Raw genomic sequence first — 14,865 nt, 5'->3', positions numbered from 1 at the left:
TAAATTTGCATTGTTGTATTGATGTGGTATTTTGAAAGAGACAGTATGTAGTTGGTAAATTATCTGTGAATACGGAAGTGTATTTTGAAAGAAGACAATACATGTAACAGGCAGAACTTGATACAGCGTCCCAGAGCGTCAACAACAAACACACCCAGGGTACCTTGCACGTCGTATAAGGCCCATGACCAAAAGTATGTCTTCTTTAGTGTATAATCACCTGAAAATAAGAATCAATAAGTTTTTTCCTTCTACAACAAACACACATGGTTGGATTTAGGCCACAAAAGCAAGTGGTTGGGTTTAGGAAAAAAGAAAAGGGTTTGGCTTTATAATCTCACAGGACACAAACACCGCTCTCTTGGGTGAAAGTTGGTGTTTGTTGGACCCATCCACTACCTCTCACTCCTTGGTTTCTGATGCCGCAAGTCACTGCCCAAGTGCCGGATTTCGACAACTTCGGAATGACACCCGGCTTGGATTTTAAGTTATTAGTGACAAAAGGTGAGCACACATTAGCAGGTACTAGGCTAGCCATCTCCAACGTGCCAAACAGAGTCAGAGAAACACAGATTTAAAACTTGAAATTGGTTTATTCAGGGTTTTTACCAGTTTAAATTACCTGGTCTGTTTGTTTTGGAGAAGAAGAGACCTCTGCGGTTATTTTCACTTCCTGTATAAACCTGAACAATGAACGCTGAAGGAATTCCAACCAGGAGATGGTCCAGCTGGTTGCAATCTGCAGTCCTCCCTGCTAGATACCACTAAATCCCCTAAATCACGCACTGGACCTTTAAGGTACTGTGACAACCTTGCCAGAGGCTGTGGTGTGGAAAATTTACATGCTGGTTGCAGAGGGCCAGTATGGGTTGTGGTCCGGGTCTGTTCCTGTCCTGGAGCCTGTCTTATCCTTCAAGCATCTGTCAGCCACGTGGAAAACATGACAACATCACAAGGGCACAGATATGGTGTAGATTAAAAACTATATACTAACAAAGGCTGTTATAAACTCACAATAAAATATATCCTTATGAAACATTAAAGAAGGATAACTATCACGTGTCACCTCACAGATTTATCTGAGAGAGCATTGTTTGAGTTTTTTCCTTATCTGCTGTGAGGGTCCAAGGACACAGGGATGTTGTATGCTGTAAAGCCCTCTCAGTCAAATTATGATTTGTGATATTGGACTTTATAAATAAAATTGAACTGAATTATAGTGTAAAATCATCTGACTGATGAAGGCCAGCACTTTGACTCTGCCAAGGTCAGGAGTCTCAGCGTGGGTCAGTTTTGTTGATTTCTGTGGATCTGTCACCAAACCACTCCTACTTCATTGTGCATACAAGGGCAACTGCTATCATCATGATAGTGGCATTGTTTGACATTTCCGAATTCCCCAGAATGTAGTCATGCACGTTTATTTTGATTATAGTGTTGGCAAATGGCTACCGCTGCATAGGCAGGATGTGCCATGCCTTTTCTGCAGCTTTACTACAGCCAAAAAGAACTTTTAGTAATGAAGGTTTTTAAAACATAGGATGTGAATGCACTCATTTTCTAAAAAGAAAATCAGTACAAATATTTTTTATCAGCCTTGGGAATGAGTAAAAACATTTAATGCTTTCAAATGTACCAAACAGAGAATCTGATCTGCTTGCTGTCATGGAGGATTAAGGAATAGGATAAATAAGAGTTACATATTTAAAACTCTGAATTTTATTTGCACATATTATTGCACAACTCTGAGTAAGGCACATCTTCCATCTGCGGTAGCGACACAGAGATATTAAAACTGTTCTTATCACGGTAATCTATGGCCATCAAATGACAAACACCACGTGATCAGGTCACTAAACACATGACTGAGTTCCAAACGCACACGTCTCTGTGAGGAAAATTACAGGGGTTTATGTTTAGGTTACTTTCGTGAGAGGAAATTTAAACAGCCACGCCTATTTTATTATTATGGTATCGTCTCCCTCTGCGGCGAAGGAGGGGCAGAATGGAGGGGAGGGGTATCTGATCAGCTCAGTCAAGTGGCGGCAAAACATCAACGGAAAAGATGCTTTCATACCTTCAAAATAAAATCAAAAGCATGGGCAGTTTCTCTCAGTCCTCAAAATGTCCTGGGGAGGATCCAACCGCTGTAATAAAAAAAACAATCAGGTAGCCAAAATGATCTGGCCCAGAACTGGCCTAAACTCGGCATGCTAGATGAAATTAGTCAGGCTGCATTCGGTTGCCTGACTTGGCTGAGACTGGGCATGAATGATGCCCCAGTATCGGGCCGAATCTGGCTGTGACACTGCCATCACTGGGCCGTTATCACAGCCGCGACTACAGTTAATTCAAAATGCAGCTGCACGCACTTTCACCGGTACTTAAAAGTCTGAACACATTACACTTGTTTTTAGATCTCTGCATTGGTTACCTGTTAAAACCAGAATTGATTTTAAAATTTTATTAATAGTATACAAAGCTCTAAATGGCCTTGCACCGCCTATATAAAAGACATGCTGATTGGATACAAACCAGCAAGAACTTTCAGGTCCACAGGCAGTGGTCTTTTAACCATCCCACGTACTAACTCTAAAGCAGGGGATGCTGTCTTCTGCTTTATGCCCCCAGAAGATGGAACACCCTGCCTGAAGACCTGAGAAAGGCCCCCACACTGAACACCTTTAAAAGCAAGTTAAAAACCTTACTTTTTAAAACCGACTATGGCTAAATTCCATGTGTGTGTGCGTGTGCATGTGCATATTTCTCTTCTGCACTTGCACTTTTATGACTGTGTTGTGATTGTATTGTAATTTTATGTAAAGCACATTGTGTTGCCTTGTGTATGAAATGTGCTATATAAATAAAGATTGAGTTGACTTGAAAAATGACCTGGCCCAGAATTGGCCCAAACTCTGTGTGCCGGATGAAATTAGCCGGGCTGGATCCAGTTGACTGACTTGGCTGAGACTGGGTATGAATGATGCCCCACAATCGGCCCTATTCCAGCTGCCGACACTGCCATCACCGGGACCACACCTTTGTATATATACATATATCCTTTATATTTATACTGTGCAATTTCCTGCTTGTATCCTGTGCAATTATATTCATTTTCTAGTACAGTGCTACACCATGTGTGTATTACATTTATAGGTGCAATTCGTTTGTGCAATAATCCATCAAGGACATGTCTAGTGAAGGGGGTACATATGGACTATGAAGCTTTTTTTTAAGTATTATTTTGTATATTTAGCTTGTTTTTATCTCTTTTAATTTTTTTTTTATCACTTAGTCTCTTTTTCCTTTGCTCTGACTCTTGAACTAATGCGGCAAACACTGAATTTCTCTGGTGTGACATCATTAAAGTTTCTTATCTTAACTGCAAATGCACATTTCTGCAAATGACTTAGTATAATTGTCTGCAATTTGCACAGTTACCAATTGAATATATATTGCAGATCAAAACTGATTATGTTGCTTTTCAGTTGAACTTTGCCCTCACCAGAACATGTATGAATTCTTTCATTGTGTAAGCCATCACATGCACATCACCAGGATATATACACCAGGATATCTATATCTATATCTATATCTATGATATATATTCAAGTAAGGAACAACTGAGACACTTAGTTTGTTATATTGTTGATCTACAGAACAAGTTTTTCCACATGACTGTTACAAGAAATGAGGCAAGTATTGAGAAAAACACGTTAATGAACAATACTTTTATTTTGAAAGTCATAACCGGAAGCGCTGCGTCGTGTAACGTTTGATTTGACGTACTCGGTGCTCGACCCCCACAGAATCCATCGATTATTGAGTGTTGGTGGAAGAAAACGGGAGAAAACAGAGTTTATAAGTGAAATTAGTTTTGTACGCGTCGAGTTGGTTTGGATACGTGTCTTTTTTTTCTGTCGGTAACATGGGGAACTGCCATACCGTCGGACCAAACGAGGCCCTTGTGGTTTCAGGTAACGTAAACGCTTTTTGGACGATGTGTAGCTGCTAGCTCCTTCCTGGCTCGATGAAGTGCTCATGGAGACAAACCTAGAAAATAACCAAAGCACTCTCCTAACCTTTATTCGACGTGTAACATGTAGGGGGCCTATATATTTGAAACAGTAGGTCAAAAGCTAGCATTACGTGTAGCCTACAACAAACCAAATGTGTTTATTAAGTAATTAACGTTAACAGGTCCACCGTGCCAAACCTCGTTGGAAAAAATGCCATGTTTCCCTCTTAAATGTTAAAGGTTTATTTATCTGGTAAATCCATCGTTTTTTGGCTTTAAATGGCATCTGAGAGTCGAGCCGTGATATCCGTCATACCACACCAACGTTCGTGCGTTTCTCCTCAGAAATTTATCTGTTATATTGCCTATACATCCACCTATTTTCTCTTTTAATATTCCTCTATAATGTATTAATGCGTGTTGAGGTGTTCTCTAAGTTACACCTCAGTGGTTGGATTGGTTGTGCCTCCGCATCTGTTTTTATTTTGGTGTCTAAGTGCAGTGTTTTGCTCATTAAACTGTTTTCACTTCGGTATTTTGTTATGATAAAGCAGCCACTGGAGGTCTAGATGTGGGGAAGCTGGGCTAATCAGTTTATTTTATGTCTATTTTGTCTTGAACAGTCATGGTAGGATACATAATGTCTCTCTGCCGCAGAAGGACTACAGCTAAATTAATTAAATTACAGGGGGAAACGCTGATATATGCTCCTGGGTCCACACACCCATCAGCTGGTGTGTCTCAGACTTAAAACAGTACATAGAAGACTTTTCCTAATGTCAGGGCCCTCCCCATTTAAAAACTCAGAGACTGGCTTTGGATTTTATTTTACTCAAAATAATCTTAAATGTCTGTGAAACTAATGACTCATATCACAATGACTGACACTTGCCTCATACAGTGTCAGTCATTTCTGTGTAGTCCAGTCATTGTTAAAGGTCCAGTGTGTAAGATTTAGGGGATTTAGTGGCATCTAGTGGTGAGGATTGCAAATTGCAACCAGCTGAAATGTCTCTCAGTTAGAATTCCGTCAGCCGTCGTTGTACAGGAGGGTTTTACGAGGGATGCACAATACTGGATTTTTTGCCAAGATCCGATATGCCGATATGTAACCACTCATTTGACCGATATGGTTATTGATATACAGACTTCTTCCCCTGCTGAATTGTAGTGATCATCAAGTCTCTTTTGTAGTGGACTTGAAGTCATATTATACATGCATACTCTTATCATGATGGCCCACCAGCACATGGAGACATGAAATACATGACTTTTAAATATATTTAATATTTATTTATTGTATAAAATAAGAAAAAGTATGTTGGCCAATTCTGATATTTCATTTTAAAGCCAATATCAGCCGACACTGATGAGGTGCCGATATTATTGTGCATCCCTAGTTTTTTGTGAGCCGAATTATCCGCAGAGGTCTCTTTCTCCCCAAAACAAACGGACCCAGTGATTTAAGCCACTGAAAACATTGTATAAAGCAGCTTCATGTTACAAATCAGTGCTTCTCCTATGCTGTTTGACAGGTCACAGATGGGCCACAAGCATCTCTATTTTCTCTGTTACCTTAATATGTGCTTACCTTATTTCTGATCCAGACATCCAGGAGGTTTTTACCACAAGTTTATTTATCTGCAAATGTCTCCTCCTCTCCAAAGCAAACAGACCCACTCAGTACGTTTACATGCAGCTTGAGAAAATCAAATTATTGGCTTAGTCCGACTGAAACCAGACTTTTGAATGTAAACCCCTTAGTCCGACTGAAATTGGACTATCCGTAGCTCGACTCGGCCTTCTGCGCCTGCACCACTTTTTCTTTTGTGGGCTTTCACCTGGAAGATGAAGGAGATGATGTAGCAGCAGTGCAGTATATAGCAGTGCAGTAACTACTGGAAAAACAAACAAACAAACACCATGGCAACCAGGAAGCAGAAGACGCACTTCTGGATGGATGAATAAACTACATTCATGCTCCAACAGCTAAAGGAGCTAAACATTGTCTTTAGCTTCCTCTTCGGATCATCTGGAACTAGTTCAATATGCACTTTATTAAAAAGGACACAGCGCCGCCCATCAAGGCGGCGTCAGACGTACTTGGTCAGAAATTCGATTTTCTCTTCTACATGTATACTCAGACAAGATGAGAAGTCCGACTTGACTGCTTAGCCGAGCTATGAGCTTAACTCGACTACTGTGTGCATATAAATGTACTGACTGATTTAAACCACTAAAAACACTGAATAAAGCATTTTCGCATTTCAAATTAGTGTATTTCCAATGCTGCTCGTCAAAGAGGGGCTGCTAACTATTATGGCCACCGCGAAAACATGAATGGCCCCATCTAGAGTGAGTGTTTGGTTTATCCGCTCTGGGTCACTGTAGAAACATGGGGGTGAAACGTGGATGAGAACCCGCTTCCTATGTAGGTATGAATGGGTTATTCTAAGGTAACAAAACACAGCAGTTATTATTTTCAGGTGATTAAACACTAAAGAAAACATACTTATAATATATTATATTCCATTTCTGCCAGTATATCCCCCTAAATCCTACACACTGGACTAGGGCTGCGACTAACGATTATTTTCATTGTCGACTAATCTGTCGATTATTTCTTCGATTAGTCGACTAATCATTTCATCGAAAAATGTGTTAAAATATTGAAAAATGTCGGTCTGTCTCGCCCAAACCCCAAAATTACGTCATCTGAAGTCTTGTTTCATACTCACGCCAAAGGGTTTTAGTTCACTGTCATGGGAGAGTGTGTAAAGCTGCCAATATCTGAATGTAAGAAGCTGCAGTAAGAGTATTTTGGGGTACTTTTATAGTACTTTTCTATGAAAAATGACTCAAACCGATTAGTCGACTACTAAAATAGTCACAGATTATTTTAATAGTCGATTAGTCGACTAATCGTGGCAGCCCTACACTGGACCTGCTGTTAATAGTCTTAAATTTGAATTTCTGAGGTCGTTATTACCAAAAGATAGTATCTAATTTAATTCATGCATCTTTGAATTTATTTTTGTCAAAATGACTCATGCCCCTTTGTGTGGAAGTCCACGTTTTTGATGTTACAAATCTTTAAACCTACCACTGTATCTTAAATACTGTCTTTACTTTATACTTGCACTTACCTGTTGACAAAATAAAGATTAAACTAACCTACTTAAATAACCATATTACTACATAAAACCTACCTCTGCATTAGGGCCACGTATTCTCCCCTTGAATTTTACTGCAATGCTTGAATAAGAAAACGATTATTTGGCCAAAAAAATCTGTCTTAAATTTGGTGGAAAAGCACCAAATTTAAGTGTGTCACTAGTGTCTATGTTGTCAAGTTATAGTAAATTCAGAGCTATTTGTCATGTCGCTGCATTCTCTATTGATCTGATATTGGATCCCTGGTGGACCTTGGACAGTCTTTTAGGAACCACTGATCTCTGCCTTGTTGAAAACCTTGCCGTAGTTTATAAATGTGGTTTGGCAGTGTGCAGTGCATAAAATGTTTCCAGCAGCGTTCTGCAACTAAATCTGTTAGGGCAGTTTTCCTGTCTAATCCACTTGCAATGAATGAAAAAGAGAAACAGCTTTGGGATTTTCCATTGTGAACACACTTTGAAGAGCGTGTCAGTTACCACATAAAGTATGGGAGCAGAGGCGAGTGGGCGTGAACTGCACATCCTGATTCGTAGAATGATTCTACAATTGTGTAAAAAAAGGACACTGTAATTATTTTTTATGAGGTTGGGTGCCACAGTTCAATTTCCTTTTTAGGCCATAGGCACCAACACCTTATCTGCATGTTTTAATTAAAGACATTTGTCACTTTTTAGTAACAAAACCCATCAAGGTAACTACAGCTGATGACAGTATTGTTTTAGCTCTTGTGAATTCTTATTCATTTCTATGGAGCCCCTCCCCCTCTGCTGTGGAGTGAATGCAGTCAGGAATCTCAGATATGCTGATGGTAGACTGGACAGGCTGTGGGGTGTTGCCTCAGGCCTTTCTGTAGGTCCTCAGCCTCTTGCCAGTGTGGTTGGTGATGGCATTCGGGCAGGAGTCACATGGGTGTTTATAGTAAAAGCCACTCCCGCCCACATTCCTTCATTAAAACAGCATCTGTATGAGTTAGATAATGTCGTAATGGAGAATGTCCAAAAATATATTTTCATCAAGACACTCTGCACGTGTTCATCCTCTATTTCAACGTTTAAAGAAAGCAAAAACTGAAATCAAGAGTTGATTGATTTAAAAATTCAGTTCCATTATATGTAAGCACTTCACGTCAAATTTGCTTGACGTAAAAAGACAGAGGGAAATGTGGCAACATTTAGACTCACATGACAAGTCTGGCTCAATAGTTCATCTTGGTGAGCTCATGAGAGTGTGTCTCCCATGAACTCTCAAGTGCCATTTTCCTGGTCCGCATATTATAATGCTACTGTTTCCTGTGGGATATTGTTCAGTCACGCCAGGAAAATGCATTATTTGTACAACAGGAAACACAAGAAGCCACTGTGTCAGAGTCAGTTTTCTTCTTTATAGACTTAACAGAAGAGTCTTTCAACAGTAACTCTGTTGATGGAAATATAAAAAACACATCAACTGTGTGGGTGAGATGTGGGTCAATATGTCCTGCTGGTTGTTGGGGGTAGTGTGTGTCAGTAAAGATAGTCCGCTCCTCCCCCTCCTCTGTCTGTCAGTTAACATGTGACAGCTGGGAATTTCACACCAATCACTCCAGATTACATTATCAGACAGAGACCAGTGACTGCTAACTTACATCTGGAAAGATCGCACACATAAAACTGTCGTAACTATCACTTCTACAGTGCCGTTTGGGAAGGAAATGGCACACGAAATAGGATGTTTCTGTAGTGGTCTGCCTGTAATGTGCCTACAGGAGAGTCAGAAAGTGTGTGTGGTGTATTGTTTAGAACGTTGGATTTGTTTTAAGTGTTAATTTGCTTAAAATGGAAAAAAGTTGTTTTTTTGCTTTGATCATTATAAAGCAAATACTGATTGCACAATATAATAGCTAAAGACTAATGAGACCATTGGCATTTAGATTGGTTCTCTATCCACCTTATTCCTAGCCCCCATGGTACCTTGTATGAATTATGGGTGCAACTTCCAGCGTTGAACCGAAACCGGCGATTTCCAGTGGTAACAGTTTGTTTATAGTGCTTTATTCTTCTTTACAAGAGCAATTGGTCCACAAAACGTGGAACACACCACCTGTTAAAGCTCAAACGGAATTATGTGATCATACCTCTGCCATCTCTGACAGCCATTTCAAAGCTTTGTTTTTTTTTTCTTTTCAACCGAGCACGCTAGCAATTAGCTCACCATGCACTGTTAAAATATTGTTAACTTTATCATGGCCCGAGCTAGCTTAAGGTAAACATCTGCTCCTTCTAAAGATGATTTCTGATTTCTGATGACCTATTAAGAGATACTAACACATTCAGCAAACATTTAACATAATTCAGTATTAACTGTAGCTCCATGTAAAGTGAATAAATGTGATGTTTCCCAGCTAATCCTATGCTCGTCTCCATTAACGACACAGTTTACACGTTTTTTAACTTCTGATTTATTAAAAACTGTTCTAAGCGAAACATGAAGCTGACTTTACCGGCAGACTTCAGTAATGGCAATATAAAGTAGTAGTAAAAAAATAACTTTTGGCATTCATTTTTTATTTTTTTATATTTTCTATAGTATGAGTTGGATGAATTTTTGTTCTTCCAGGTTTTACATCGGTAAAACTTTACTTGAGCAGAGAAAAGTGATTTGAACATTTCTGATGTCGCCACAATGGGAAAAACCATTTACAGTTTATGAAGAACATGCAGGTGTCTTGCCTGCTCTTGCGATTGTTGCACAGCAGTTTAATGCCATCAATCTGCAATGGACTGCAGATGAAAATTAGTCTGTATGACTAAATTTGGCACATTTACATGATGGACTCAAGTGTTTGTGTGTGCATTATTACTTCTTAAATAAAATAAATCAAAGCATAGATCACAATAACCCAGCAGTGTTTGAGTGTGAGAGTAACATCGAACCAAAGATTCAAAGTGGCACCGGAAAGCAGAGATGAGGTGCTTGCTCATAGAGTAACAGGAGCAAACATTGTGGCCACCGTGGTTGGAAGATGTTTTTAAGACTTTCTGAACAGCACATGATCTTTCTCCCGAGAAAGCCGCTTGCAGAAAATGAGAACTGGGTCACTGGCTGAGAGATCTTTCTCAAGAATACCTCTATGCTACTTTAGGTTTAAAGCCAAATCAGCTGCTACAGTTACATATAGACCTATGTATTAGATTTATTATTATAAATTTATTCCTTCCAATGATCCGTATGAACTTGAGTGCTTTTGTACATGCACGCACCATGTTGTGTTAAATTAACTGCACACATAACATTATAACTGTCCACAAAACTATTCAGTTAAAGTGTGATCAATTCCCACCCCTAATTTATACATCCACTAGTTACAGAGCAACATTATCATTTACTTGGAGTGGTGTTTTGGGAATCTGGAACATCTAAGTCTAGTATTCACTCTGATATTTGGCATTTAGCTGCTAAATGCTCCACTGTCCCCAGCTAGTCTTTAACTAGCCCTTTTTATACAGAGATCACGCTATAGGGCCGCTACAAAGTCCCTTCTTTATACTGGCTTTGCATCTTTACACAGAACCAAACAACTGCAGCAGTAATTTTAGATAGCACACCGGCGTCCCGGAAACAAAAGAGGCGCGACGGTGTGACCTGTCAGTCAACAGCGATGGCCTCTAGTGTGACATACAACATAAGCGTTGGCAGTGCTTTATAAACGAGCTGATTTCGTCCTCTGCTCAGAGGGCAATGAGCTCCCAGACCTCCTTGTTTTCCCAAGTTGTGGACATTTTGGCTGCTGTTGTTCTTCTTTGAGGTAGCTTCTAACTGCTAACAGCTGCTGTTTAAATCTCCGGCGGTAGGTCGAACACATAATACAGCGTCAAAATGTTACACCCATCCCACCCATGGTCCCATCCTGTCAGCTGTCCCTTTTACACAGTCATCTAGCTATACACAGACATTTTAGGTACTGTTAATACCACTGTGCTGGCTTAAAGGCGAGACAACTCTCATTCAGCGGTTGTTCCTTTTATACACAATGGCATGGCGGAACAACAGTGTGAAATTCCCACCCTGAACAGGCGGCGAAAAAGTGGCTGCTGTGTCTGTCTGCTGTTTGGTGCTGGGCAAGCACTGTACAAGTGCATTGTATGTTTCTGCAAACCACTGATACAATATATTTGTAAATTTCATCGTATCATATCGTCGTTTGGTCACATAGTTTTTATTAGATTGTCACCTGGAGGTGGAGGGGATGGTTGATGGTGTGACACCTAGGTGAGACAGCTGCAAAGCTGCAGACCACTGCTGGAGATCAACAAACAACAACACCAGTTGTTTTTTTAGTGAGACATCAATGACATTTTTAGTGGCAATTGTGCCACCAAAAGCGAGCGATTCTTTGCGAGACAAAAGCAGCATTTCTCAGCAGGGATTGTGACCAGATCACTGTTTGGGAACAGAACTGGTTGTGTTTTAGGTAGATATTGGCAGCATTTCCAGCTGTAATCTTGCTACTAAAGCAGGTGTTTTTTTAGTGAGTCATCCGTGGCCTAAATAACTGTGATTGTACCATGAAAAATAAAACAGTTTTCTTAGGCCAAAATATGACTTTTTCCAAACTTAAACCAAGTGTTGTTTGTAGTGTTATTGAGATATAAAGAAACATAAAGTTTTAACACATTCGCCACATATGAAACATAAAAATGTTATGTATCTGTAGTTTGTAGAAACATACATAGCCAACATTTATTCTGGTGATTGGGTTCGAAAATCACTGTCTTGCGCGGCTGTAAACAGCACTATGGAGCAGTAAGAGTTAACCAAAACAGTAAAGTTGTGGATCAGGATGGATAACAATGAGCTAAAACTTGCTATAAAGCTTTGAAAATCCAAGGGGAACTGCAATCTCTGCAGTTCTCTGTACTGTAGGTTCATCACTACGAGTGCAAAAATATCAGTTGTAGACGCTTTAAAAGGTCTAAACTATCTGAATCAAATTTCTGGCCTATTGCTTTTGAACTGGTCCCTTTTTTTCTAGCTATTATTTTCTGATGGTCAGTGGGCTTTTTCTCTGTTGATTCTAACCATTTCATCTGTGTTGTTTCAAAGGTGGCTGCTGTGGCTCAGATCAGAAGACATACGTTGTGGGAGGCTGGGCTTGGGCCTGGTGGCTGATCTCTGACATCCAGAGGTAAGACCTTTCTGCTCAGGCTCCAAAGCAAAGAAAACGCTTAAGTGTCCTTTGAGAGCCATTCACTCTTAGATTGCACCGTGCTCACTGGAAGCTTTTAAAACAGGCAGGTCTGCAGGTCACAGTAGGGTATACCAGTATTTTTCAACTCATTTTCGCCAACTGCTGATACAGATATATATGCAAATATTTCTCCACCTAATTGCAGAGAGCATTAAGGGCCCTATTTTAACCCGGCACAAAGTGATGTACAGCGCAGCACCACTGTCATTGCTAATTTCTGACTTATGCAGCTGTAATTTTCATGGCAACAAGTTGCATCTCCAGTTTCGTTGTTTGCTCTGCTACAATGACAATAAAGACTTCTACTTCAACAACAGGTGCGTAGGTTAGAATGAGGTTTGGTCAGGCGCATTGTTGCAGTATCGCTATTTTGAGGCAGCAGAAACCGATCGCGCCATTGACAACCACAAACGTGGTCTAAAGTCATTAGAGCGTTTTTTTCTGCTATTTAAAGGGCACACTATTCTTATAGAAAGATTCATCTTCATAAGTAGGTTCACAACACGCATACACTGCTTATTACACAAACGGGGAGATGCAGATGTAAAATACAATGCTTTTCAAAATGTACACATTCACCAGGCAAAATAATAAATGTACTTCAACTCAGGTTACATGTGAAACATGCCATATTTATTTTAAAGTAACATTTTTAAGCAAAACTGGAAAATTCATCCTGCTTAAACAGGCGTGGATGATGGGCAGGTCTGAGAACCTGTTCTTCATCCAGAAATAAGATATCCTGCCTAAAGAATAAACAGGCTTTTCTGTAAGATATGCAGGATAAACTGAGCCTGATGCACAAATATGTCATATGTCAAATATTTCCTTTATATGTGGACTACTAAATACAATGAGACTTGGAATATTTTCTCTCCTGTTTGCCCTGCATTGAGAGGTTGTAGGAGTATTTCACTTTGTCTCACCAGGCCAGAATTTTCCAGTGGAGCAAGATGTTACAAAATCTGTTCAGTCACACCGAAGAGCCAAACTGTTGCACTTGGTGATGCATTACTTTATAATGAACATGGGCACTGCAGTTTATTTCGAGTTGATCACATATACATTCCCCTGGTGCTATAAATACCCTCCAGGACACCCAATACATTAATCCATGGCTAAAAGTAGTTACCAACAAATACACTATTTATTTCTTATTGTCACGGAATTTGTTGACAAAAAATAACTTATGAGTAAGGCCCATTTAAGAATATTTTTTCACATTTATATTTTAAGTTTATCTCTGCAGATGAAAAAGTTATTTCATTTTATTTTATTTTTCATCAAGACATAGAGTCTTTCGTGCCCTTACACAGTTAAGTGATGAACAAACATTATTTATGGTAAGCTGAGGCATCAATATTAAAAACTAATGTTTACCAAATGTGTAAACATAGGCACTCACCCCTGTCCGCTGCTCCAACAAACCAGCTGGAAAGATAAACAGATGGTACATTATGGCGAGGTCAGGGAAAGTTACAAAACATAATATTTACAAAACTGCACAAAAAACTGTTAACCTTATTATGTGTTAAACTCCCACACTGATAAGAAAGTTAAAGAAATTGAAAAGATGTGAAATTCATTTAATAATAAACAAACAATTGGACTTCATGTTTTGTTCACTCTCAAAAGGAGATCAACTTTGTGAGCTTGCAAAGTGTTTGTTTGATGATTCACCTGCTGTACAGCTTAAAGCTACCTACTCTAAAATGTGCCCATGCCCATATTCACAGTTGTGGCACTGGGTCCAAAGTTGCTTGTTTTAATGTCAGTGTAGCTGCTTTTGTTTGCAATTATACTGTCCACAGAGTCTAGGCTGTCATGTGGCAAGCTTTCGGGACTTTCTCATGTCTGAGTGATCACAAATTTAGTTCAAAATTTAAGTGTGTTATTCCTCACTTAAGAGCCTCAATAGATACAGTCAGTGTTTATGGGATCCACCACAAAATGTCACATCTTCTCACGCCAAGGGGGAAAACAGAGCTACCATGCTGAAGTTGCTGTGTAGCTTTCTGCATGTCAAATAAACTTAAAGATACAGAGTTAAACTTCAACCTTGTTTTTGCATTGAAGTGACTATTGGGAACAATATTTTTGAAATTGGTTCAGTATTGTGCGAGAGCATCAGTGAAACAGGCTGCAGTGTTAACACTCGGGGCATGTTCACACTGTTGATATACACTACCGGTCAAAAGTTTTAGAACACCCCAATTTTTCCAGTTTTTTATTGAAATTCAAGCCGTTCAAGTCCAATGAATAGCTTGAAATGGTACAAAGGTAAGTAGTGAACTGCTAGAGGTTAAAAAAAAGGGTAAGGTTACCCAAAACTGAAAAATAATATACATTTCAGAATTATACAAAAAGGCCTTTTTCAGGGAACAAGAAATGGGTTAACAACTTAAAGCCGTTCTGCAGCAATGGAGGTTGATCAAGCCTTGAAAGT

The 14,865-nt window shown here is 39.5% G+C and overlaps 2 protein-coding genes across 4 annotated transcripts in view; one reads left to right on the top strand and one right to left on the bottom strand.

Annotated features, from left to right (window-relative positions):
- Positions 1 to 14,865, bottom strand: part of si:ch211-283g2.1 (sodium- and chloride-dependent GABA transporter ine) — a 66,947-nt gene that overhangs the window by 20,438 nt on the left and 31,644 nt on the right. Inside the window, exon 3 of one of the 2 annotated variants that reach the window (XM_050041086.1) lies at positions 13,800 to 13,850. The gene's annotated coding sequence lies outside the window, so the exon portion shown is untranslated. The remainder of the gene's footprint in view (positions 1 to 13,799; positions 13,851 to 14,865) is intronic. The other variant, XM_050041087.1, reaches the window with a different exon arrangement.
- Positions 3,787 to 14,865, top strand: part of LOC126388172 (flotillin-2a-like) — a 37,559-nt gene continuing 26,480 nt past the window's right edge. The window contains exons 1-2 of one of the 2 annotated variants that reach the window (XM_050041089.1): positions 3,787 to 3,977; positions 12,275 to 12,356. In XM_050041089.1, coding sequence (XP_049897046.1) covers positions 3,929 to 3,977; positions 12,275 to 12,356 — 131 coding nt within the window. In that variant the 5' untranslated portion in view covers positions 3,787 to 3,928. The remainder of the gene's footprint in view (positions 3,978 to 12,274; positions 12,357 to 14,865) is intronic. The other variant, XM_050041088.1, reaches the window with a different exon arrangement.

The sequence above is a fragment of the Epinephelus moara genome, chromosome 3 (genome assembly GCF_006386435.1).
Source record: "Epinephelus moara isolate mb chromosome 3, YSFRI_EMoa_1.0, whole genome shotgun sequence".
Lineage (NCBI taxonomy): Eukaryota > Metazoa > Chordata > Actinopteri > Perciformes > Serranidae > Epinephelus > Epinephelus moara.
Note: the sequence above shows the minus strand (reverse complement) of the source record. Positions and strands in the feature narration are given on the sequence as shown.